This window comes from Colobus angolensis, unplaced genomic scaffold (assembly GCF_000951035.1).
Source record: "Colobus angolensis palliatus isolate OR3802 unplaced genomic scaffold, Cang.pa_1.0 Scaffold450, whole genome shotgun sequence".
Classification (NCBI taxonomy): Eukaryota; Metazoa; Chordata; class Mammalia; order Primates; family Cercopithecidae; genus Colobus; species Colobus angolensis.
In genome coordinates, this window is record NW_012117933.1 from 1,903,274 (window position 1) to 1,926,877 (window position 23,604).

Below are 23,604 nucleotides of genomic sequence, written 5' to 3' on the forward strand. Positions count from 1 at the left end.
TGACCTAGTTCTGTGGGCTGCACATGATTCACACTCCATCACTCAGTAATTTGTGACAGGGAGAGGCAGATGTACCCATCAAAGGTATGTAGCCACAACTGAGCTACTGGAGGGGTGGGGAGTAGAAGCAAAAACTCTGTGGGCAGACTGAAATGCACCCTCGAAAATGATCAGTGTTCACTCTTCCTTCCTCCTTAACATGCCCCTTACTCCAGGACGATATAGTGATTCAGTAGAGTAGCTAAATAATCTTGGCTGTGAAGTTTTGCTACAAAGCTACAAAAATAAATTAGACACATGGTAAGAAACTTAAACAATGTGAAAAAGTACACCTCACTTTCTCTTCCTAGATGCTCAATCCCATTTGCAAAACCAATAGATTGTGTACCTTCCCAGAACTTTTCCATGTGCATGTCAAGGAATGCTTTTTCCTTTGCACAAACAAAAACCCACCCAAAACCAAATACGAGGAGCACATCGTACTGCATGACACTGAACCTTGCTTTTTTGTTCTTTATTGTGATCTCTAGCATACATGCAGAAGAATGCACACTACAAAATAACATTTTACAGACTAATAATGAGGCCGACACCCATGTAATTCCACCCAAATCAAAAAGTGGCAGTCCAGGAGCTGCCCAGGGGCCCTCCACAATCACAATTGCCCTTTCTCCCCTGGAGTCAATACTACCTGGGCCTTTTAAGATAATTTCCTTACCTGTCTTCAAATTTTACAACCTTTGCATGAATTCTTAAGGAGTATTTTAAGTTTTCTGTGTGTTTTGCTTCTGAACCTTTTATAAATGGAATCGTTCTGCATGTATCAGGCTTTAGAGTTGCCCATGTTGACACTAGTAGCTGTAGTTCATTCCTTCCATTGCTTACACTATTCCATCATATGACTGCCACAATTTACTTCTCCATTCTCCAGCTGATGGGTATTTGGGTTATGCTCAGTTGTGCAGTGTTACAAACAATGCTGCTATGAACATCTGTGTACATGTGTACAAGATTCTCTAAGGTCCTGGTCTCCCCATCTCCCCTTCCAGTAACTGATTGGAATACAAATTTCAGGGGAGAAAGAACAGTGAAATGGACTCTAGTTCTAGCTCTGTAAGTCACTTAACCTTTCTGGCTCTCTATTTGTTACATCATGTGCAAAATGGTGCAAAGGTAGGCTTGCTCATCTCTAAAAGGCCTTCCAGCATTTAGAACTTTATTATCTACCTTGAAAGCTACTGTTAACATGTGGATACTTGAAACAAAATGGATATTCAACTATCTCTTATCCACCACCTCCATTCCTCCCTTCCTTCCCTTAATATTGTTTAAAGTCTTTCATACTTTCCTTGTCTCTGTGCTACATTCTGGATAATTTTTCTCATATATTTGGGTTCACTAATTTGCTCTGTATCTCTTTTATCTCTTTAACTGCTAAAGTCATCTATTGAGTTTTTTATTTCAGTGTGTTTTTGCTTGAAACAGATGCTGTTTGGTTCTTTTCTGTGAATAATTACCATGATGCCTTTTTTCTTTATGTGTTTAGTTATTCTGTGGACAGCTCATTTTCTTTGAAAAATTACTTGTGAGATTTATGAAGGCTAGGATGAATGTGTGTTTCCAGAGAGGATTTTCTGTTTGTTTCTGTCAGGTGCCTGGGGCACCACCAATTTAAGTTCAATACACATGCTCCCAGGGCAAAAGTAGCATCAGTGTTCTGCTTATCTCTCTGGGTTCCAGCCTTTAAAGTTTGATTTGATAATTTATTCTTACAGTGTCAGCGTTTTGAAGCTTCTAAGAAGGTTTTTAAAGGAGACTTCATCTATCATTTTCAGTTTTAATCAGGAGAGTTGATCCTGCTTCATAAATTAAACCTTTCATAAAGTCATGCTTTCATAAATTAAAGTACTTTGGCATCATTTCTAAATCAGTATAAAAATATGCATTATTCTCTTTGACAGCTACATAGTATTCCATGGTTCAGGGACATCACAATTTACTTATCATACGCCTAATGATGTATGTTTAGATTTCAGCCAACATTGTAGTTTATAAAAACTACATAAACATTCTTGTAAAATCATCTCTATCCTTAGAAGAGATTTCTAGAAGTGAAACTGCAAGAGTAAAAAGACATGAGCAATTCATCTTTTAGTAACTATAATAACTTTACCTCTGAGAAGGCTGGGCCACTATACATTCACAAAAATACGATAGAAGAATGTACATTTATATTAAGAAAATTAATATTTTGTCATTTATTACAATTTCTTTTTCACAATTTGTCTTATTACTTTTACTTTGTTCAGGGTACAAAAATTTTGAATAGATCAATGTCTTCATTCATGGTTCTATGTCTGTTATGATGTTTTATTAATCTATTATTCAAATTCATGTCTAATACATGTTCAATAAGCATTTATTAAAGTAAACTCACTCTAATAATGAAATAGTTGCAAAATAATTTTAAAACAACCTGCAAAGTATAAATATTTGCCACCTGGCCCTTTCCAGAAAAAGTTTTCCAATCCTAGGCAAAGAGGAAAAAGTTCAATAACACAGCAAGAAAAGAGACAAATCCAAAAGAGAGGACACAACTAGCATGGCCTCCTCTTTAGCATAATTTTTAAAAGGGGAAAAGGGGAATTATTCTAGATAAAAAGACCAATAAGAGATATAATCAAATGCGAGTAAAAACTTTGATTGATTGGATCCTGGAAAAAACAGTTATAAAAACATTTTTGTGATAACTAAATATATCTGAATATGGACAAGATAGCAAATAAGATTAAGGGATCATTAATAATTTTCTAACTTTGAAAATGGTATTGTAGTTGCAGGAGGAGAACATCCTTATTTTTAGGAGATTCCTGCTGAAATACCTATGAGTGAAATATAACATTTGCAACTTTTAAATGGTTCTACAAAAATATATACACACACACACAAACACAAACAAATGAGGCCAACAAGATTTTTAAAAGTAACAAGAGTTGAATGTATGTGGGGATACAGAGATAATCACTGTATTCTTGGAATGTTTCTGTCTTTTGAAAATACTATAAACAAAAAAGGCAGCTTACAAAAGAACATACATCTTATAATCACATTTCTATGTAAATTTGCATAAATTCATTTAAAAATCTGCAAGAATATACATGCCAAAGTGTTAAAACTGGTTATTTCAAAGAAGTGGAATCACAGACAATCATTAGCTTTGTTTTGTTTTGTTTTGACATTTATTTGCAAAGCCTCAGTATTTTATAGGGAATGTGCATTACCTTGGTACACTTGGGAAAAATCAAAAACAAAAAACTCTTTTAGGGAACTTCTTATGGAAAATATGAGAGTAAATTGTTCATGTCTGGAATGTATTATGATTTATCATATTCACTGCTACTGTAAAAAGATACTGTGGTATACTGATCCTGGAAAGAACGTGTTTTCAAAAGTGAGTTGCTTCTATTTTCTCTCATGAGGCTTATTAAATCTATATAGTCTTACTACAAAAAAGGTATCATGTTTAGACGATACATTTATAAGTAGTATCATAATAGTTTGTACACAGGTGCCAAAAAGATAAAGATCCTTTAAAATACCATTTTTCCCCAAGCACCAAGTTGCTTATACTTTAAGGACCTTTCTTTCAACGTTCTTTCCTTCATTTAGAACAACACTAATCGAAAAGCAAAAGAAGCAGACAGACACTAACTTTCAGTCCTGTTTCTAGAGGTGGAACCACCAGGTAACGATTCTCTTGTTTGTCTTCAAATAAGTCATCTTCATTGCAATCCGATGGTTCACTCTAATAAATAAATAAATAACTAAATAAATAAATACACTAAGACTGAAATTTTGAAATAATTGAAAATTCATAAAACTAACAAAACACAAAGTATATCCAGTCAGAACAGTTTCCCGTGCTATACACTATTTTATAAAAGGCAAACTATAGGCCGGACGCGGTGGCTCACGCCTGTAATCCCAGCACTTTGGGAGGCCGAGGTGGGCAGATCACCTGAGGTCAGGAGTTCAAGACCAGCCTGACCAACATGGTGAAACCCTGTCTCTACTAAAAACACAAAAAATTAGCCAGGCATAGTGGCACGCACCTGTAATCAGGCACCTGTAAGGCAGGAGCCTCAACCTCCCAAGTAGCTGGGGGTGGAGGTTGCAGTCAGCTGACATTGCACCACTACACTCCAGCATGGGCATGACAGAGCGAGACTCAGTCTCCAAAAAAAAAAAAAAAACACTAAGGCAAACTATATTTTTTCCCCATCATCTTCTTGTAACTAGAAAAAAATTATTACAATTCCTACTACTACCACCTAATATTTATGTACTGCTTTAAAAAGTATCAGCTGGTTAGCTTTCTTTTTAAAGAGCAAACATTTTTCCATTTATTTATTTAAGAGACAGTGTCTTGCTCCGACACCGAGGTTGAAGTGCAACATAATAATCATAGCTCACTGCAGCCTTGAATTCCTGGGCTCTCATTAGCTTTTTAAAAAATCCTAAAATTCCATAACTGGAGAAAAATTAAATTATGCTATTTTTACTAATGAGAAAACTGAGGCTTTGAGAGATTTTTTATTGATTTGAAACTTCAGGGGCATAATTTCCCTTATGTCCAAGATCTCAAGATATTGTGAGCTGTTACTTCCTTTACTAAAGCAGTTTTGCTTCATTTTATTCCTTATTTAATCCAATATTATATTTATTGGGATAAAATGTGATTTTCAGAAGCAAGAATAAAGTTAATTTATAGTATTGCCATCACTTAAGTGATCACCAAATGTACTATAATTCAAATTTATATCAAAAGCATGGTCAATTTGTGTAACATTTGTTGAAAGGAGATTCAATGTCTATATTTAAAAGATTCAATCTATATATTTTTAAAGTTCAAAATTTTAAGTATAAAACCACAAATATTTAAATGATAGGTCAAAGCTTTTGAGCACTTAAGTTTTCTAAAATGGTTTTTAAAATACCATATAATAAGTAAATAGAACTTACTGAATAGTTTATTTTTCCAAGATCCGTTATTTTAAATGAAGTCAGGCAATCTGAGTTCAAGGAGTCCTTAAAAAGTAGGAGTACTTGTTCAGTTCCACTTCCAATAAAGTCATCTATCAGTACTAAGCTAAGTTTTTCCCACTTAGCAGCAACCTAAAAGAAAGGGAGCATTATAGGAGGAATAGACAAGAAAAAATTCAAATGTGAAATAAACAAATTAAGTTCTTTTGTTTCATGTAGTTGTAATTTGTAAAATTCAATCTTATAAATGAGTAATGAAAATAGCAAAAACTAAAAATAAAGATATTAGGGGATGAGAAAATATAAGAGTTATAACAACTTTATAAACAGCAAGGTACTTAGATTTAATATTTTATTCAGGTTTGTCCAGGGACTGTCACGTTCTTGATTTCTATATTAAAATTTTATTGTAATCTCTAAGTTCTAACACTTTTCATGACTAAACCTTTGGAAACTCTAACATTTATCATGAGTCAAACTCTAGTGAAGATTCTTCCTTTCACACAGCTAATTTAAGGAAGACCCTCATTCCCATAACTCTTAGTGGATATATATTTATGATCAGACAAATTACCCAAGGAATTCAGTTGCGTTAGGAAACCAGACAGTACTAGTAGACACCTTAAGAGCTCTTAATGCAAACTCACCTATAGTAGAATCAAGATGAGCTTAAAACCTTAAACCCTGATGTGGGTGTGGAGGGGAACACAGCTAGTATCGGGTACACAGGTGAGGGGTCCTAAGAGTGGAACAGCCAGAACCGTCCTAGCCTCATGGAATGATTTGGTCAGTTTATATCAGAACCTGAGACCTCACGTTTAAAATAGAGGACAACTTCTTAAAGGTACATATAGCTGAAAGCCTCAAGATTGGTCCCAGGGAAAACTAACACCATGAGGATCAAATCCCCCTTCTCCCTGAGACAAAAAAGCTAAAACCCCTTCTCAGAATTCCAGGAGCACAGATACACCATCTAGATGATACAGGAGGGTAGCTCTCATTACAGCAAGAATGAAAGTAAGGCTCTTCAACCTACATACCCAAATATCAATCTTCCCCTACAAGGCTAATTTCCAAAGTTGATTCTTCACTTGTGCAGAGAGACAGTTTATCTGTAAACCCATATCCTCCCTTTCTCCCACCAGTATCATGGAGTATAATGGACTATGGGAAGACACATTAGTAATAAGAATGTGTTTGGCAAGAAAACAGCACAGAACTATGTATGCATGCATGTGTGCACACACATATTTGCAATCTATAGCTCTAGAATAGTGCCATCCAATAGAAAGGCAAGCGAGCCCCAAATACAAGGCATATAATTTTAAATTTTCTGGCAGCAGTAAAAAAATGAAATTTTAATATATCTAACACAATATATCTAAAATATTGTCATTTCAATTCAATGTAATCATTAAAAAATTGAGAGATGTTACCATTTCTATTCATCTTTGAAATTTGATAGTTGACATTTATAACATGTTTTAATTCAGACTAGCCACATTTCAAATGTTGAATAACTACATCTGGATAGTGGCTACCATATTAGACAGCACAGCACCAGAACACATTAACCTCTATCGACAACACACCAATAGCTATGCTTCTGGTATACTTGACAATGACCTCAATTTTATTGACAGATGGATTTTTTTTTGAGACAGGGTCCCATTCTGTTGCCCTGGCTGGAGTGCAGTGGCACAATTACAGCTCACTACAGCCTTGAACTCCTGGGCTCTAACAATCCTCCCACCTCGGCCTCCCAAGTAGCTGGGACTACAGGCATATGCCACCACGCCCAGCTAATTTTTTAATTTTTTGTACAGATGGGAGTCTCACTGTTGCCCAGGCTGGTCTCAAACTCCAGGCCTCAAGCAATTCTCCTACCTTGGCCTCCTAAAGCACTGGGATTACAAACGTGGGCCACCACACCCGGCCTATGATCTCAATTTTGAAATGCCTGCCACATAGTTTCTTGTCAAAACTTGCAGAGACAATTTCTACTCAAGAGAGAAAGCCGAAGAAGAAAAAAGCTAATCATGTATTCCTTTAGATTCACCTCTGTTTCCAGTCCTATTACCACATTAAACATCATACCTTGGGCTTTTATGAAGTGTTGATCTGGGAAAACACTAACCTTGATTTTCATTATTTACTCTAATTTATGCTTGTTTGTATTTTACCTGTCTTCGTAAGCTGGCTTAATTCCTTCTTGGAATGAGGTAATAAAAGGATAGATGGATGGATGGATGGATCCATAGCCAACCCAAAGGAAGACGGCTTCTATCGCTTTCTATTTTGGGGGAAAACTGTTATCAAAGATCCACCTTATTATTTAATAAGGTATTCATCTTATTACTCAAAACCTTTTACAAAATATCACAAACAGTAAATTCTTCTCAGAACTTAATGTTAGAAAAAACCTTTTCCCTTGTAGTATGTTACTTTCAGTTGTAAAACCCACCATATTTATTTTTTTGTCTTAACTGTTAAAACTAAATGTAATTGTTCAAGTGTAATTACTTCTCTTAACCTGGGTTTTTGGCATAATTATTTCTACTCCCACTTTATTTCTAGATTCTTAGCTCTTATTTCTGCTTTTTTTTTTTGGAGACAGATCTTGCTCTGTCAACCAGGCTGGGGTGCAGCAGGGCGATCTCAGCTCACTGCAACCTCCACCTCACAGGTTCAAGCGATTCTCATGCCTCAGCCTCCTGAGTAGCTGGGACTACAGGCATGCACCATGTTGGCCAAGCTGCTCTTGAACTCCTGGCCTCAAGTGATCTGCCTGCCTCGGCAGCCTGAAATGCTGGGATTACAGGCATGAGCCATCGTGCCCAGCCTTATTTCCGTTTTTAAAGTAACTGAATATTTTACCCTAAACTAATATTTCCCTTTTTTTTTAAGAAGTTGAGTATAAATGTAATACCAAGATAGAAGCAGGACCTGAATATGGCCAAAGTGGTAGGGTTAGAGGCAACTTTGAAGCACTTACTTGTAGACATCAGGGTGAATTCCAGAGTTTTTAAAACAGGGCATTTGAGAGCAGGTTAGCAGTACAGAATTCCTGAAGAAGCAACTTAGGGGGTAAGTCAGTAGAGACTTAGGGAAGCAATGTGTGGAAAAGATAGTGGTCCATTGTAGAGAGAGTGCCCTAGAACACAACTTCGGGTCAGGGAAGCAGCAGTTATAGGTCCACCTACAGAGAATGATGCAGTCTCCTGCCTTGGGTAACATGTTAGTGGCAAAGCTTTACAGGGTCCAAGCAGGAGACCCACTTCAAGAGAGTGAGTACTACAATGAATGACATATAAAGGAATTGTTTTTTCCTTATCTAGGTGAATAGGGGATCTTGGGTAGGTGCAAATAACTGAGGACAGCCCTGACTTTTGTCTAACAGTAACATAACAGAGTAATACCTGCTACTTACTAAGTTCCTCCTGTGTGCCAAGCTCTGTGCAAGACACTTTATAATGTCATTTGACTTAATTCTCCCCTCTCAGAGTCAGGATGATCCCAAATTTCATAAAGGAGGAAAATGAGTTCACAAGAATTACATTCCTTAAGGTAACACCAGTAAGTGACTCAGCTGGGATTCAAACCCCGGTTAAGTGTGTTCTTTCTATTATATTACCTTGACCACAGTAAAAGACTATCGAGTATACCAGATGTTTTCCCCCTACCATTTCTCTAAAGGAAAAGAGAATAGAAAAAGACAATTCCAAATAACTTTCAAATAAATGTATAATGTGCTTTTAAAAGATTGTTTTCAAAATAAAATAGGATAGCTTTCAAATTATTTTCCTTTTGTATTCTCTATGTATTATAGAGGATACATATGTATTACAGAGATTCAAAATAATCCCTATTAATATAAAAGTACTTGGTAAGGCAAAGCCTGATTCACAATTCCAACTTGACATTCCTCCCCCCACACAAACAATAATGATTCACATTTAAAAATGAATTTCAAACTTTCTAAAACATTTAACAGTATTCCATATAGAGGTGACCATATGATAAAAATTGTCATTGAGCTTCTAATGAAATGGACAGGGCACACAAAATAAGGCAATATCTGCTTTTTTCTCCTAAGTAGCACAAAAACTAAAAATTGTACAGTGTACTACTTTTGGAAGAGACATTTCTAACTAGTAATGATTTGTCTTAATTCGTAAACACTTCAAATCACATAACTGAATACATTTTAAGCCAGAAGGATGCAACATTACCCAAAAAAAACAGTCAGAGAAATATTATTGGTGGAGACACTCAGTTACAAAACTCTAATTTCCTATTGGTTTTCTGTGCCTTTTTACCTGTTATTTAACACTCAATACCAGTAAATATTTTAGAGCAATTTCCAAACTTACTTTAAAAGAGAATACTTGCTCAAAGGTCAGTTCTGCATTTCAAAATATAACATAATAAAATCTCTGAGCAAGTTTTTTAAAAAAGTAATGCTTACCACTTGTCTCTGGAGAACAACTACTTGTCTCTCCAGATTTCTAGGAATTTCTCTATATTTCACTTTCAGAAATGAATCAGAGGTCAGTAAATTTAAACAGATAAATATCAATGTTTAAAAAGTTGGCCTGGCATGGTGGCTCATGCCTGTAATCCCAGCACTTTGGGAGGCCGAGACAGGCGGATCACTTGAAGCCAGGAGTTTGAAACCAGCCTGGCCAACATGGTGAAACCCCATCTCTCTTAAAAATATAAAAATTAGCCAGGCGTGGTAGCACATGCCTGTAATCCCAGCTACTCGGGAGGCTGAGGCAGGAGAACCACTTGAATCCGAGAGGCGGAGGCTGCAGTGAGCCGAGATCACGCCACTGCACTTCCGGCCTGGGTGACAAAGCGAGACCCTGTCTCAAAAAAATATATAAAAAATAAAAAATAAAAACATGAAAGACTGATTCAAATTTTCCAGGAAGGCTTATCTATCTAGTCAAATCACTAATAATCTTATTGTAAGTAAAAATGCACATCTACTATATTAATAAAAATTGGAAAGTTATACAAACAGGCAAGTAAATACATAATTATAGTTACATACATATTTACACATGTCCAAACAACTCAAAGGCTTTATGACTCAAAATGGCAAGACAAAAAAACACCATCAGGTTGTATTCAGGTAACTTTAAGAAAAAAGAACAATGTAATATACATTACTTCAAATACAGAACTGAAAATTGACTTAAATAATAAGACTCCAGAATGAACTCTATGAAGTAGAGACATGTTTAAAAGGTCTGAGACCATCAACTGAATTATTATCACAATAAGTGTTGTACCTGAAAGTTCTCTTTCCATACAGCACAAGCATTATTGGACATAAAGGATACAACGAAAAAGAGGGTTCCTCCACCTGAATCCATAAGTTGAACTGCACAAGGATCTCCAAATGGAAGCTGGCACACACTTTTAGGAGTTCCATTCTGAAATGAAATCAGCTGATTCCTTCGAGTAAGGGCAATGAGAGATATTCTTAACTGGTTGTTGATGATCTCAGTTGCACAAATATGTACACAAGTCACCACACTGCTATAAGCAGGAGGAATAATGTATGTATCACTTAATACTTCTTGACTTTCAAGAGAATATACACAAAATTTGGTATTCCAAACTGCATAATCTGATTTTGAAGGCTCTTGAGTACATTCTTCCTCAGATAAACAACATTCCTTTAGTCCCAATAAAACCATACCTAAATTTTCAATCTCCCCTGCCCACTGAATAGAGGAAAAGTTACCTGACACACTAGCAACTTTGCCAGTTTGAGAAGAGATAAAGAAGAATGTTTTGACATGCTTCCATAAAATTAAAGGGCCATTAAGGACCCTTAGGCCATCCTTCATCTCATAGCCTAGTTTAAAACTCAAACGCATTTCAAATTTATTGGTACTGTGAAGGATCAGTAAAAAATATTCAAAAACATTATTCTGTTTATTGTTTTGTATCACAATGTAAGGGAGGTTAATTCCAGTTCTGAAATCTGACACACAGTTGCAACACATGATTTTTAAATGAGAGTTTTCTTCCTTTATGGTAAAAAATCCAGTGGACTTCTGAACAAATACTTTTGTTCCTCTGTCAAATACCATTCTTCTGACATGTAATATGGGTGTTTTTGTAGGCTCTTTATCTGCAAAATTTCCTTTAGACAACTGGAAAACAAGGACTTGCCCATTATAACACAAGAGCCTTTCTTGTTTGTTAGATGACATTGCTTGTTTGCTAGTCATTCCACAATATCAAGTCTTTGTGCTGATCTAATTTTCAAATGCAAATTGATTCCAGTTGATGTTTCCAAACCTAAAAAAGAAATGAGGAAAAACTGCCATGAAGTAGGAAAAGTTGAAAAGAAAACACGTTTCTGTTAGAGAACTACAACATAGGTAACTATACATTTTATTAAGTAAACATTTTAAGCTTTTTATACTATTTTGACAATATCATACGTATCAAAAAAAATCCTACATACTATTTCTCTAGACCCTTTAAAAAAGTTTGCTAAGAATACAAATAACCATAACAAAAAAGATAACTGAATGCATTAGCAGCATATATTTAAAGCTTTAGATGCTCTATTAAAAGTGACTTCAGATATTTTTTCTGGCTCAGAAAATTGCTTAAGGGTTATACTTCTCTGTTTCAAACCTAACAACTCTAATGTGGCTTCCCACTCTCTGCCTTAGCCCCTTTAGAATGACAATTCAATTAGTGGTTTACTGGTCTTGTAACTCACTCTCCCCAAATACGGCGATTTTCAATTATACTTCTCCCACAGCCCAGGCAATTGGACTTCTGCTTTCTAGAGACAGGAGCCTATACATGCTCTAAGACAAAGAAGAAATCCCAGGAATAAAAATAGGAGATGCTGTAACAAGGCTTTAAAAAATCTCCATAGGATTAATACAAATAAATCTTAGTTTACAAAGGCAATGCATTTGTATGCATTTGTATGACCCAACAAAGTCACTATTCTTATTCAAATTAGGAAAAAAATGGAAGATTAACACAATTTATTATAATGAACACAAGAATTAAATAATAGTTATCAATCATTCAAGCTTATTATATGGCAGGTACAACACATGCATTATTTTATTCTAATAACTATTCTCTTAAAGTAAGTACTCTTATTATTCCACCTTTTAAGCAAGAAAGCCTTATTTTAAAGAAGATAAGAAAATTTTCCAAGGTTACAACACTAATCCACAGTTAATAGTAATCAGCAATGGTGCTAGTTTGGAAAAGGGGCCTTCTGACTCCAGAGTCTACACTTTTAACTACCACTCTGCCCTGGCATGCATTCCCTTATTCCGAACAAACTCGTTATAAGAAAGGCAACTTGAAATAATCAGTAAAATAAAGGACAAAAGAATATCCTCAATATTGAACACACGTATAAAAAAAGTTGTTGATCTCTCTTTATTCAGTCTTCTATATACTGCATACAAGAAATCCTAGCCAAAACAATTAGGCAAGAGAAAGAAATAAAAGACATCCAAATCGGAAAGGAGAATGTAAAACTGTCCTTGTTTGCAGATGCCATAATCTTATACAAAGAAAACCCTAAAGACTCCACCAAAAAACTGTTAGAACTAATAAATTCAGTAAAGTCACAGGATACAAAAATCAGCAGCATTTCTATATGTTAATAAGCGAACTATCTGAAAAAGAAATCAAGAAAACAACTCCATTTACAAAAGCTACAAAAAAGAAAGATAACTAGAAATAAAGTTAACCAAAAAGGTCAAAACGATCTCTACAATGAAAACGATAACATACTGATAAAAAAAATTAAGATGACACAAACTAATGGAAAGATCCCATGCTCATGGAGTGGTAGAATTAATACTGTTACAATGGCCATACTACCCAAAGCAATCTATAGACTTAGTGCAATGTCTAGCAAAATATCAATGACATTCTTCACAGAAATAGAAAAAAACAAGCCTGAAATTCATATGGGACCATAAAAGACCCCTAACAGCCAAAGCAATACTGAGCAAAACGAACAAACTTAAAAGCATCATACTATCTGACTTCATAATATACTACAAAGCTACATTAACTGAAACATCATGATACTGACATAAAAACAGACACATGGACCAATGGAACACAATGGAGAGGCCATAAATAAATTCATGCACCTACAACCAACTAATTTTTGACAAAGGTGCCAAGAACCACATATTGGGGAAATGACAGTCTGTTCAATAAATGGCGGTGATGGGAAATTGGATATCCACATGCAGAGACCAGACTCCTATCTCTCACCATATAAAAAATCAACTCAAAATGGATTAAAGACTTGAATGTAAACCTGAAATTATTACACTACCAGAACAAAACACAGGGGAAACACTTTATGACACTGGGCTGGGCAAGGATTTTTTAAATAAGATCTCAAAAGCACAGTCAACAAAAGCAAAAGGAGATAAATGAGATTACATCAAACTGAAAAGTTTTTGCACAGCCAAAAAAAAAAAAAGTAAAGAGATGACCCACAAAATGTAAGAAAACATTTGCAAACTATACATCTGACAGGGGATTTATATCAGAATATATAAAGAACAGCAATATCCCAATTTTTTAAATGGACAAAATAACTTAATAGACATATCTCAAAAGAAGACACACAAATGGTCAAAAGGTATACAAAAAAAAAAGCTCAATATCACTAATCATCAGGGAGACAGAAATCAAAACCACAGTGAGATACCATCTAATTCCAGTTAGAATGGCTATTATTAAAAAGACAAAGGATAACAAAGGTTGGCAAGCACGTGGAGAAAAAGGAACACTTACACACTGCTGGTAGGAATGTAAATTAGTATAGCCACTATGAAGACAGTATGGAAGTTTCTCAGAAAACTAAAAATAGAACTACTATATGATCCAGAATCCCACTACTGGGTCTATATCCAAAGGACTGAAATCAATGTCAAAGAGATGTCTGCACCCCTATGTTTATTCAGCACTATTTACAACAGTCAAGATATGGAATCTACCCAAGTGTTCAACAACGAATCAATGGATTAAAAAACTTGGTGTATATACCAATTTTTGGTGCATAGTATGGAATACTATTAATACAACCACAAAATTAAATGAAATCCTGTCATGTGTAACAACATGTATGGACTTGGAAGACATCATGTTAAGTGAAATAAGCCAGTCACAAAAAGACAAATACCGCATGATCTCACTAATATCTGAAATCTAAAATTCTTTTAAAAAGAGTTGCTATCATAGAAGCAGAGAGTAGAATACCGGTTATCAGAGACTGGGGAAAGGAGAGAGGATGGGAGGATGGGGAGGAGTTGCTCAAAGGGTAGAAAGTTACAATTAGATAGGAGGAATATGTTCTAGTGTCCCATTGCACAGTAGGGTAAAAATAGTTAACAGTAAGGTATAATTTATTACTTATTACAAAATAACTAGAGGTTTTTGAATGTTCTTACCAGGAAGAAAGGATACATTCATGAGGGAAGGATACACTAAATACCCTGACTTGACCATTATACAATATATGTATGTATCAAAATATCAAACTGTACTCTCTAGATATATACAATTACAATGTGTCAATAAAAACAGGTAAATAAAGAAGAAAAAAGAAGTCATTGGCTTACTGGTTTGTTGTTAGGCAATTAACAGAAAGATCTGGGACAACAGCCATCACAAAGTAGTTTCAGCTTCATCAGTAAAGAAGATAGGGTAGGTAAATCAAAGGTGTGGCATTTACTTATGACACTATAGTTTAGAGAAAATAAATGTATTAGTTATATTCCATCAAAATGTATGAATAACAATGTATTTACCAAAGGTCCCATGTCAGGTTTCCTAGATTTCTAGAAAGGAAAAGCATGAAAATTACACATTCTGAGGTAAAGCTCTAAGAATTCATCATCTTTTACCACCTAGTCAAAGTTTTTCAGATTTCTTAACATCAAAAGCAAACAAAAATCACCTCTGTATGAATTTTATTATTTTAATGTTAAATATCACAACAAATGTTTAATCAGTACAATGCTCTGGTTCACTTACCAATAACTTAAGTGTGATAGGAGTAAGGAAAATCTGATTATAAAATGGTCAGAATTTAGGAAAGTTAGGCCCCTTACATTTTGTTCTTTAAATGTTATCATCAAGTTCCCTAAGTTAGAAACATCTAACTTCCAACTCTCTGTTCCAGTTGCCACTACTATAGTTCAGTCTGTGATCTCTCAGGCTGAGGTAAAAGCTTCTTAGTCTTCCTTAATCTAATCTCTCTTCCCTCCAAAACATCAACTCATTTATGCTATTTAATACATCAGTTAATTGTTCTAAAATATACACTTGATCCTGTCACTGTCCACTCCCTAATCCAAAAGCTTGCATGTCCCTTGCCTTTCTCAATAGACCTGTGATTCTTGAATTACTACCTGGAAAAACAGATGCTAAACACTGTGTATTGAACATATGAATGGTGTAGAGAAAAAAAGCTTGCAAACCATTGCTATGAAGCTTAGCATGGCATTCAAAACTCTGTTGTATAATCCTAATTCAACCTGCTTTCAATATGATCTCCAGGCAAAAAGCAAACTTATTCTCATGAACTTAAACTGATCTAAAAACATAAATGACTATTGAGTGAAAAGTTTTTGCAAGACTTATTGAATTTACATATATGTGCATACCCACTATATTTTATACTAATGCAACATGTTTCTAATCTCGTTTGTTTTTAATGTTTGCTGTTTATTATATCTAATTAATACTCAATCATTAAAATTTAATTCATTGCTAAAATGAATTTTAACTTTTTTCCCAGCTTTATTGAGGTGTAACTGCTAAGAGATTAAGTATTGCTGCTGCAACGTCTATTTTTAAAGTTCTTGGCATATGTTCATAAAACCTGCAGGCCATGAAATAACTGGCATTTTTTAAAAAATAGAAACACATCTGGAAACAAATCAAACCAATGTTCAGTTTAGAGGTTCTTAGTCCAATTATAAGCAACTCCTCACTATTTTAAACCCTGATTATCAGGGCGCCAGGTTTACTATTCTAGCCTATGGGTTATTTGACTTTTTACTTAACATTGTAACAGTGGCTGCAGAAGATACAGAAGAAGTAACTAGGGATGGCGGTGTGGGGCAGGGTGGCGGGGCAGGGTGTGGAGACCAGAAAGCAGATTATTTATTTATTTATTTATTTTATTTATTTATTTTTTTTGAGACGGAGTCTCGCTCTGTCGCCCAGGCTGGAGTGCAGCAGCCGGATCTCAGCTCACGGCAAGCTCCGCCTCCCGGGTTCACACCATTCTCCTGCCTCAGCCTCCCGAGTGGCTGGGAGTACAGGCGCCCGCCATCTCGCCCGGCTAGTTTTTTGTAGTTTTTAGTAGAGACGGGGTTTCACCGTGTTCGCCAGGATGGTCTCGATCTCCTGACCTCGTGATCCGCCCGTCTCGGCCTCCCAAAGTGCGGGGATTACAGGCTTGAGCCACCGCGCCCGGCCAGCAGATTATTTATAAAATACTACATAATCAATTTGAGCTTTTCCTGTTCTATATTACCATACATCAAAGTTGACTGTATCTATTTTATATATAAAATTAAAACAGATGTGTGTGTATACTAGAAAAATGATAATATATACAAGCATATGCTAACACAACAATAGTAGGCTGGCAATAAAATTATTATCCTCATCTATTCTTTACTGTTCCCCGCCCCCACTTAATAAACCATGTTGTTCATTCTCTTTAAATGCTCATAAATCATTTTGGCCCTATAAATGTGATAATTCTTCAAATAAACTATCAGTGTGGTTCCAGATTATCCTAGAAGAGCAGATGACATCCAAAAAGTCTAAGAAACCATATAAATTGTGACCAAGAGAAAGTATCCTTGGGAAAAAAGTAGAATTAAGACACCCAACTAAAATGGCACCTAAAAACACTGAACATAATTTTATGAAGATAATAATGATAGATATTGTTTTTCCAAGACATATGACATTGTTAACCAAAGTAAATTAACATTCCTACAAAATAGGGCCACTGTTAAAAGCTTTTTTCTCCCTATGTAAGTTATTTATTGGGCCCTATACAGAATTGATCTCACCTTTTTCAACATTATCTAATATACCTGAAATGTGAGTAAATGTGGGAGAATGGCGATCAACTAAATTAGAGAATTTGGGAAGACTACATTAAAGAAGATTTTTATGTCATATTAAAGACTTCTAAATTTCTTATATAAGTAATGAGAAACCACTGAAAGACTTCAAAAACAGAAATCACAGGACTGTACTTTTGAGTTATAAAGATCCTGGTGACAGTGTTAAAGATGTGAGTGAGATCAGACTGGAAAAAGAGCTAACAATTAGAAGAAAATTATGAGTACTTAAATAAAAGGGAGCGATGACCGTGAAGGTAATTTGGCAGTCAACTGAAATGCATATGTCCAGTAGTTTCATTTGTAGATAAAAACCCAGAGACATAATCCCACATATGAATGAATACATTGCTCTAGAATGCTCACTGTGCTGATATTTGCAATATAAAAAAAGTACAAACCTCAGTGAACACAAATAGGGGAATGAGTACAGATGGACTATCATAGGAGAGTTAAAAGGAACGAATTAGATCTATCTATATGTATATGTATATGTATATGCATATATAAATAAAATCATGGTTATATTTCAAAAATAAAATGAATTAAAAATTAAGTTGCAGACAAATGTATACTGCAGTATATTTACATAAATTAAAACAAATAAAACAGCAGTATATATGTTCTATTTACCTACAATGGCTACATTCCCTGAGTGCTTTCTCAAGAAATAGTGCCATGTACTATATTTTTTTTTCCTGAAGAAACAGTGCCAGGTACTGTTCTAAGCACTTTCGATTAACTCATTTCTTCCTCACAACATCCTTATGACACAGGCACTGTTACTATCCCATTTTATAGATGGAGAAACTGAGGCATGGAGTTTCAGGATCTTCTCAAAGGCTTACAGATAAGAAGTGACAGAGCCAGGATTTAAACCCAGGCAGTATGATCCAAAATAAAAAATGTAAAACTATAAACATTTCATGCCAAATTCTGAATGACTGTTGATTCTGAACAAGGAAGTGTCCAGGATAGGTGAGTAGAGGTAGAAGGAGACTTTAGTTATATCTGAAATATCTTTTAAGGATGTAGTCAAACAACGTTTAGACAATGTGTTCATTTTTTCCCAAAAAGTGTAAATGTATTTAAAAGTCTAGGACAAAAGATGCTAACATGCCATTCTGTCATGGATGACTACGGCTGATGGAAATATGGGGGACTATTCTTTCAACTTGTTTGTAGTTTTCAGTATCTTCCAACTTTAAAAAAGGCAATATTGTATGCGCAACTATTTTCTTTCAATCGTTTTTAACTGACGAACAAAATTTGTTCCGGTCCCTTTAATTCGAAATCTTTCTCAACCTTGACACTATTGACATTATGGGCTGGACAACCGTTGTGAATTTTCATGTACACCGCAAGATGTTTGGCAGCGTCCCTGGTCTCTATCCACTAGAAGCCAGTGAGCATCTCTTTTGCCCCCGGCCCCCAGCAGTGGCGACTAAAAATGTCTCCAGACGTTGCCAAAGGTCCCCTGGGCAACCGCCCCCCATATCCCCCCGCCCCCCGGCTGAGAACAACTACCTTAATTAATAAGCCGAAAGACGCTTTTATCATTTAACTTTCTATAACGATTAAAGATTTCACAGATATTTTGCTCATTAAGCATCTCATCAAGCATGCTACCCACAGAATAGGCCGTCCAATGCTGGAACAAGTTCTTATCCCAAACTGTATCTCGCAAAGTACCTGTGAGTCCAGAATTGATTTATTGGTTGAACATTCTGTGTCCAGACGTCACAGATACTTGAGTTGTCAGGTACTTAACTGAATATTTAATACTTGTACAGTAATTTTGTAAAACATACGGAATAACTTATTGTAAATATGTAATTAAATAAGGATTTAACTTTGCTCATTAAGCATCTCACACTCCAAGTTGGAAGGATATTGAAGGGATGAAAAAAAGCTTCAAGAGAAATAAGCCCCGAATGTAGCACTTAAAATCCAATTATAATTCCAAGGAATGGCAGACCCAGGTCTCGGCGCAATGCGGGGACAAGGCGGAGGAAATCCAGCCCCACTGCCCCCTCTGCAAAGTCCCGGGAAGGGAAGACTTGCCAGCCCCATCCTACCTCAACGCAGCGGCAACATAACGGATGCCCCACGCGGATACAGTATCCATGGGGTCCAAACCTCCCTCCAGCGCGCTGCATCCTGGGAGGCCGGGCGGAGGCTGCGTCGAACGCAGAGGAGGCGGAGCCTAGAAGCCAGCCAGGAGACGGTTGCCAAGGGAGGCTAAGGAGGCGGGGCTCTGGGGAGTGTTGTGAAAGCAAATAGCCGGCAAGCTCTCTAGGGCGGAGCTCCGCAGGGGAAGCGCCGGCGATCTCCCGGCTGGCGGGGGCGGGACCGCAGTGCGGGGGATGTCGCGGGGCGAGGCCGGACGAGAATCGAATGGGACCTAGGCTGAGGGCCTAGTCCCGCCTCCAGACCCAGGCGTCCGCATTGGATTGGGCGGTGCGGCGGCACTTCTGTCCGCCTTCCGGTGTCACGCGACCGCCTCCCCCTCCCACCCTTCTCTGTCTACCTCTGGGCGGGACTCGCGGGTGATGAGATACTCGGTTGGCGAAGATAGAACGGGCGACGGCGACAACTGCAATCACTTCCACGACCGTGATCATGGCCGAGGTGAGGAGCCTATTGCACCGCCGCTGGCCCCCCGGACCCGGAAGCCGCCTCTAAGGCCCGGGGACCGAGCGCTCGTGTGCAGGTGGGCTGGGTTGAGGGTAAACGGGTTGATGGAAGTAGTATCTAAGGTCCGGTCATGTCTCCCATCCAGAATCACGCCCAGAATAAAGCCAAGCTCATCTCTGAGACCCGGCGGAGGTTCGAAGCTGAGTATGTGACAGGTGGGTACTCTGTTCCGGGTGTTAAGGAAGGTGTGCAGTGAGCATCCCCAACTTTGCTGGAGTGTTTGTGAGTGTATTTGTGGGAGGTGTTAGGGACCCTTTCGACCCTCACAAGAATGATGCTGGGCACGTCTCAAAGGTTTTCCTCTCCATGACAAGCCGTGTGCACTGCTTCAAATGGTCAAGTGGTGTGTCCCATGCTCCCTTTAAAGGGTTAATGTAAGTTGGAAATCGGTTAAGTTTTTAGCATGTCCTCGTGTTTATGGAACTCGCAGGATACTTGTTAGGCCCACAAGACGGGTGACATTGTCCAGTCCACGGTTCCCCTGCTGGCCTTTCACCAACAACACTAGAGAAAATGTACCTGGAAACTGCCACAGTACTATTGATGTGTACTTAATTGGGTATACAAATTCCTTGGATATTTTGCTTGATCTCGCTTTCATACAACCCAGCATGCTACCCACAGAATAGGCCGTGCAGTGCTGGAACAAGTTCTTATCCCAAACTGTATCTTGCAAAGTACCTATGAGTCCAGAATTGATTTATTGGTCGAACATTCTGTGTCCAGATGTCACAGATACTTGAGTTGTCAGGTACTTAACTGAATATTTAATACCTGTACAGTAATTTTGTAAAACATATGGAATAACTTATTGTAAGTATGGAATTAAATAAGGATTTATACGTTACCTACCTGAAGATTGATTATAATCCTGACCCTGCCACTAAATAGCTTGTCTATTCAGAGCCCCTGTTTTCATATCTATGAAGTGCAAATAATATAGTAGGATTAAATTTAAAAAAAAAAAAAACATGTATCAAACCATCTAGCATGTCTTAACGTATAGTAGACTCTCCGTGAATATTTTGCCTCAGTTGTCATTTTGGTTACTGTGAAAGGAGTGAAGCTTCTACATCTTGGCTAGTATTTAGCAACTTTAAACCATCCTAGATTGTACATCAGTTGATGACAGAACAAATCTGGAAATCGGTTTCAAATGCTTGTCAGTAAATCTTTTCATACCTCCTTGCCAATTTTCTTCACACCCCAAACTTTGTTCCGGAGAGTTGCAAAAGCACTTGATTCACTTTTCACCCAGAGTTCCCACTTCTAATAATATAGCTGGTTCCAATAGAGATCATTCTTCAATTGCTTTCTACAGAAATGTAACTATTATGGCAGTTAATACATGGTTTATAATATTTTAAGAAGTAACTCAGAATGAGACCTAATGAGCTAGTAACACCCCAATAGTCATTTATTTATGCCAAAGGGAGGAAGCAGAATACAGGCAGAAATTAGGCAATAAACAAAATCTTAAAGGTCATCTTGGGGCAACCTTCTCGTTTTTAAAATGAAGAAAGGTCTAGAGAGATTAAGAGATTTGCTCAAAATCCCTGATGTTATTGGCTAGGCCAGGACTAGTGTTCATGTCTTCTGATTTTCACTACAGTAATCTTTTGGCAATACCCTGATGTCAGATTAGATCATGTCACTCTCCAGCTTGAAACCCTTCATTGCCTTTCCAACTGTGTTTAGAATAAAATCTCAATTCTTTATGATGGCCTATAATTCAAGGCCATGTGTGATCTGGCTCTTGCCAGCCCTCCACCCCCTATTGTCATCTGTTACTACTCTGCTTGCTTAGTGCAGATTTGACCACGGTTCAAAGTAAGATACATGTTATATGTTGCAACCCAGTACAAACATGGGCATACTCACATAACTGAAGCAAAAGTTCATTAAAGAATACTTCTGAAAACATGTGACTCTCTGATGTATTTTTTTCTATTTGACTTCCTTTTAAAAAATGCAATTACCCACAAACTTAACATCGCAATTTAAAATGTGACCCCCAGTTTGAAAAACCACAGCTAGCCACACTGCCTTGTTTGTGTTCCTTAAACAGAATGGGGCTGTTTCCCTCTCGGACCTTTCCACTTGTCTTTGCTTGGGAAGATTTTACCCAGGTATTGTGCATGGCTTGGTCCTTTTTTCTCTTCAGTGTTTAAATGTATCTGAGAGGCCTTCACTGATTATTGAATGTCTCCGTGTCTTGTTTATTTTCTCTGCTTTACAGCCCTTATCGTAATCTGTAATTATCTTGTTCATTGGTTTGTATGTTTTTCATTTTCTCCAGTAGAATGTACATGGGTTCTCTAGCAGCCTATAGACATTTAGAGCAGAGGCCTTGTGTGTCTTACTCACCTCTGTATGCCCAGGACAGTTCTCAATATATACTTACTGAATGAATATAGCAATACTTAAATATGTACATAAAAAGATTAGTCCGATTTTAAAGATTTGCATGGAAAAAGAAAATAGAAGCCTTTGAAGACCTTCTTACCTTAAGGTTTCAGTTGTTTCCTGGAATATGGCAACAGATAAAGGTAGAATTGGAAAGTGATAATAAAAGCGGTGTTTTTTTGGTTGTTTTTTTTTGTTTGCCTGTGTTTTCCCCCTTAGAATTTGCTTTTAGAAATTAACTCAGGTGTTTAGAACATCCACTTTCCTTCTTTTTCTTTCACCCTTTCTATTGTCATTAACAGTATTTGGTTTCAGAAGAGGCTTAAGGCAGACTTAAGCAAAGTTGATGAAAGGAAAATACTTATTTTCTACAAGTGTGTCACTTCAAGCACAAACTGTATTCCAGAAATGCTTTTGGAGGTAGGTTCTTAGGAATGCCAAGCAGTTCTGTGTCCATAGAAACGAAGTTATCATTATGTATAGATTTTTAGCTGGCAAAAAGAATAAAATATTAGCCCGTAATTATGGTACTTGTTTCCTTATTGTTTCTGAGAAATTCCATGCTGAGTCTCAAATGAGAAACGTTTCCCATTCTTTCTTCCTCTTTCTCATGCCCAAGAAAAGAGACTAATCTCTTGTGACAATAATTTATTAAGTTCCTTAAGTACTCATTATATGCCTAATTCTGGGAAGCAGTGTATCAGTATTAGAGAAAGAGCAGAGGAAGGATAGAGCTGCTTCTCAAACTACTACAACCTGCTAGAGGCATTAAAACAAAGATAGCTATTAAAATTAAGGCAAATTATATTAAGAGTAATGGTGCTGAAATATTTTCTGTAGAAATCAAAGAGAGAAATAACATCTGGATGGGGTGACTAGTTTAGCACAGAGTTGAAAAACATTCGTTAAAAAGGTGGTGTTTCTCATGAACTTCGGAAGATGGTAGAACTCAGCCAGGTAGAGAAGGTGATCCAGGCAGATTGAATAGTCTGAACTGAGGCACTGAGGTCAAAAGGTATGGGGCGGCCGGGCGCGGTGGCTCAAGCCTGTAATCCCAGCACTTTGGGAGGCCGAGACGGGCGGATCACGAGGTCAAGAGATCGAGACCATCCTGGCTAACACGGTGAAACCCCGTCTCTACTAAAAAAAAATACAAAAAACTACCCGGGCGAGGTGGCGGCGCCTGTAGTCCCAGCTACTAGGGAGGCTGAGGCAGGAGAATGGTGTGAACCCGGGAGGCGGAGCCTGCAGTGAGCTGAGATCCGGCCACTGCACT

At 37.0% G+C, this 23,604-nt stretch overlaps 2 protein-coding genes across 2 annotated transcripts in view; one reads left to right on the forward strand and one right to left on the reverse strand.

Annotated features, from left to right (window-relative positions):
* FANCB (Fanconi anemia, complementation group B) overlaps nucleotides 1-19,380 on the reverse strand; it is a 29,025-nt gene extending 9,645 nt beyond the window's left edge. The window contains exons 1-5 of the mRNA XM_011957869.1: nucleotides 19,304-19,380; nucleotides 14,697-14,817; nucleotides 10,344-11,364; nucleotides 5,023-5,175; nucleotides 3,713-3,805 (exon numbers count right to left, since the gene is read on the reverse strand). Of these exons, the coding sequence (XP_011813259.1) occupies nucleotides 3,713-3,805; nucleotides 5,023-5,175; nucleotides 10,344-11,294 (1,197 nt within the window). The 5' untranslated portion in view covers nucleotides 11,295-11,364; nucleotides 14,697-14,817; nucleotides 19,304-19,380. The remainder of the gene's footprint in view (nucleotides 1-3,712; nucleotides 3,806-5,022; nucleotides 5,176-10,343; nucleotides 11,365-14,696; nucleotides 14,818-19,303) is intronic.
* Nucleotides 19,381-19,723: 343 nt separating this feature from the next.
* The window catches only part of MOSPD2 (motile sperm domain containing 2), a 48,886-nt gene continuing 45,005 nt past the window's right edge, over nucleotides 19,724-23,604 (forward strand). Inside the window, exons 1-2 of the mRNA XM_011957870.1 lie at nucleotides 19,724-19,856; nucleotides 20,008-20,077. Coding sequence (XP_011813260.1) covers nucleotides 19,848-19,856; nucleotides 20,008-20,077 — 79 coding nt within the window. The 5' untranslated portion in view covers nucleotides 19,724-19,847. The remainder of the gene's footprint in view (nucleotides 19,857-20,007; nucleotides 20,078-23,604) is intronic.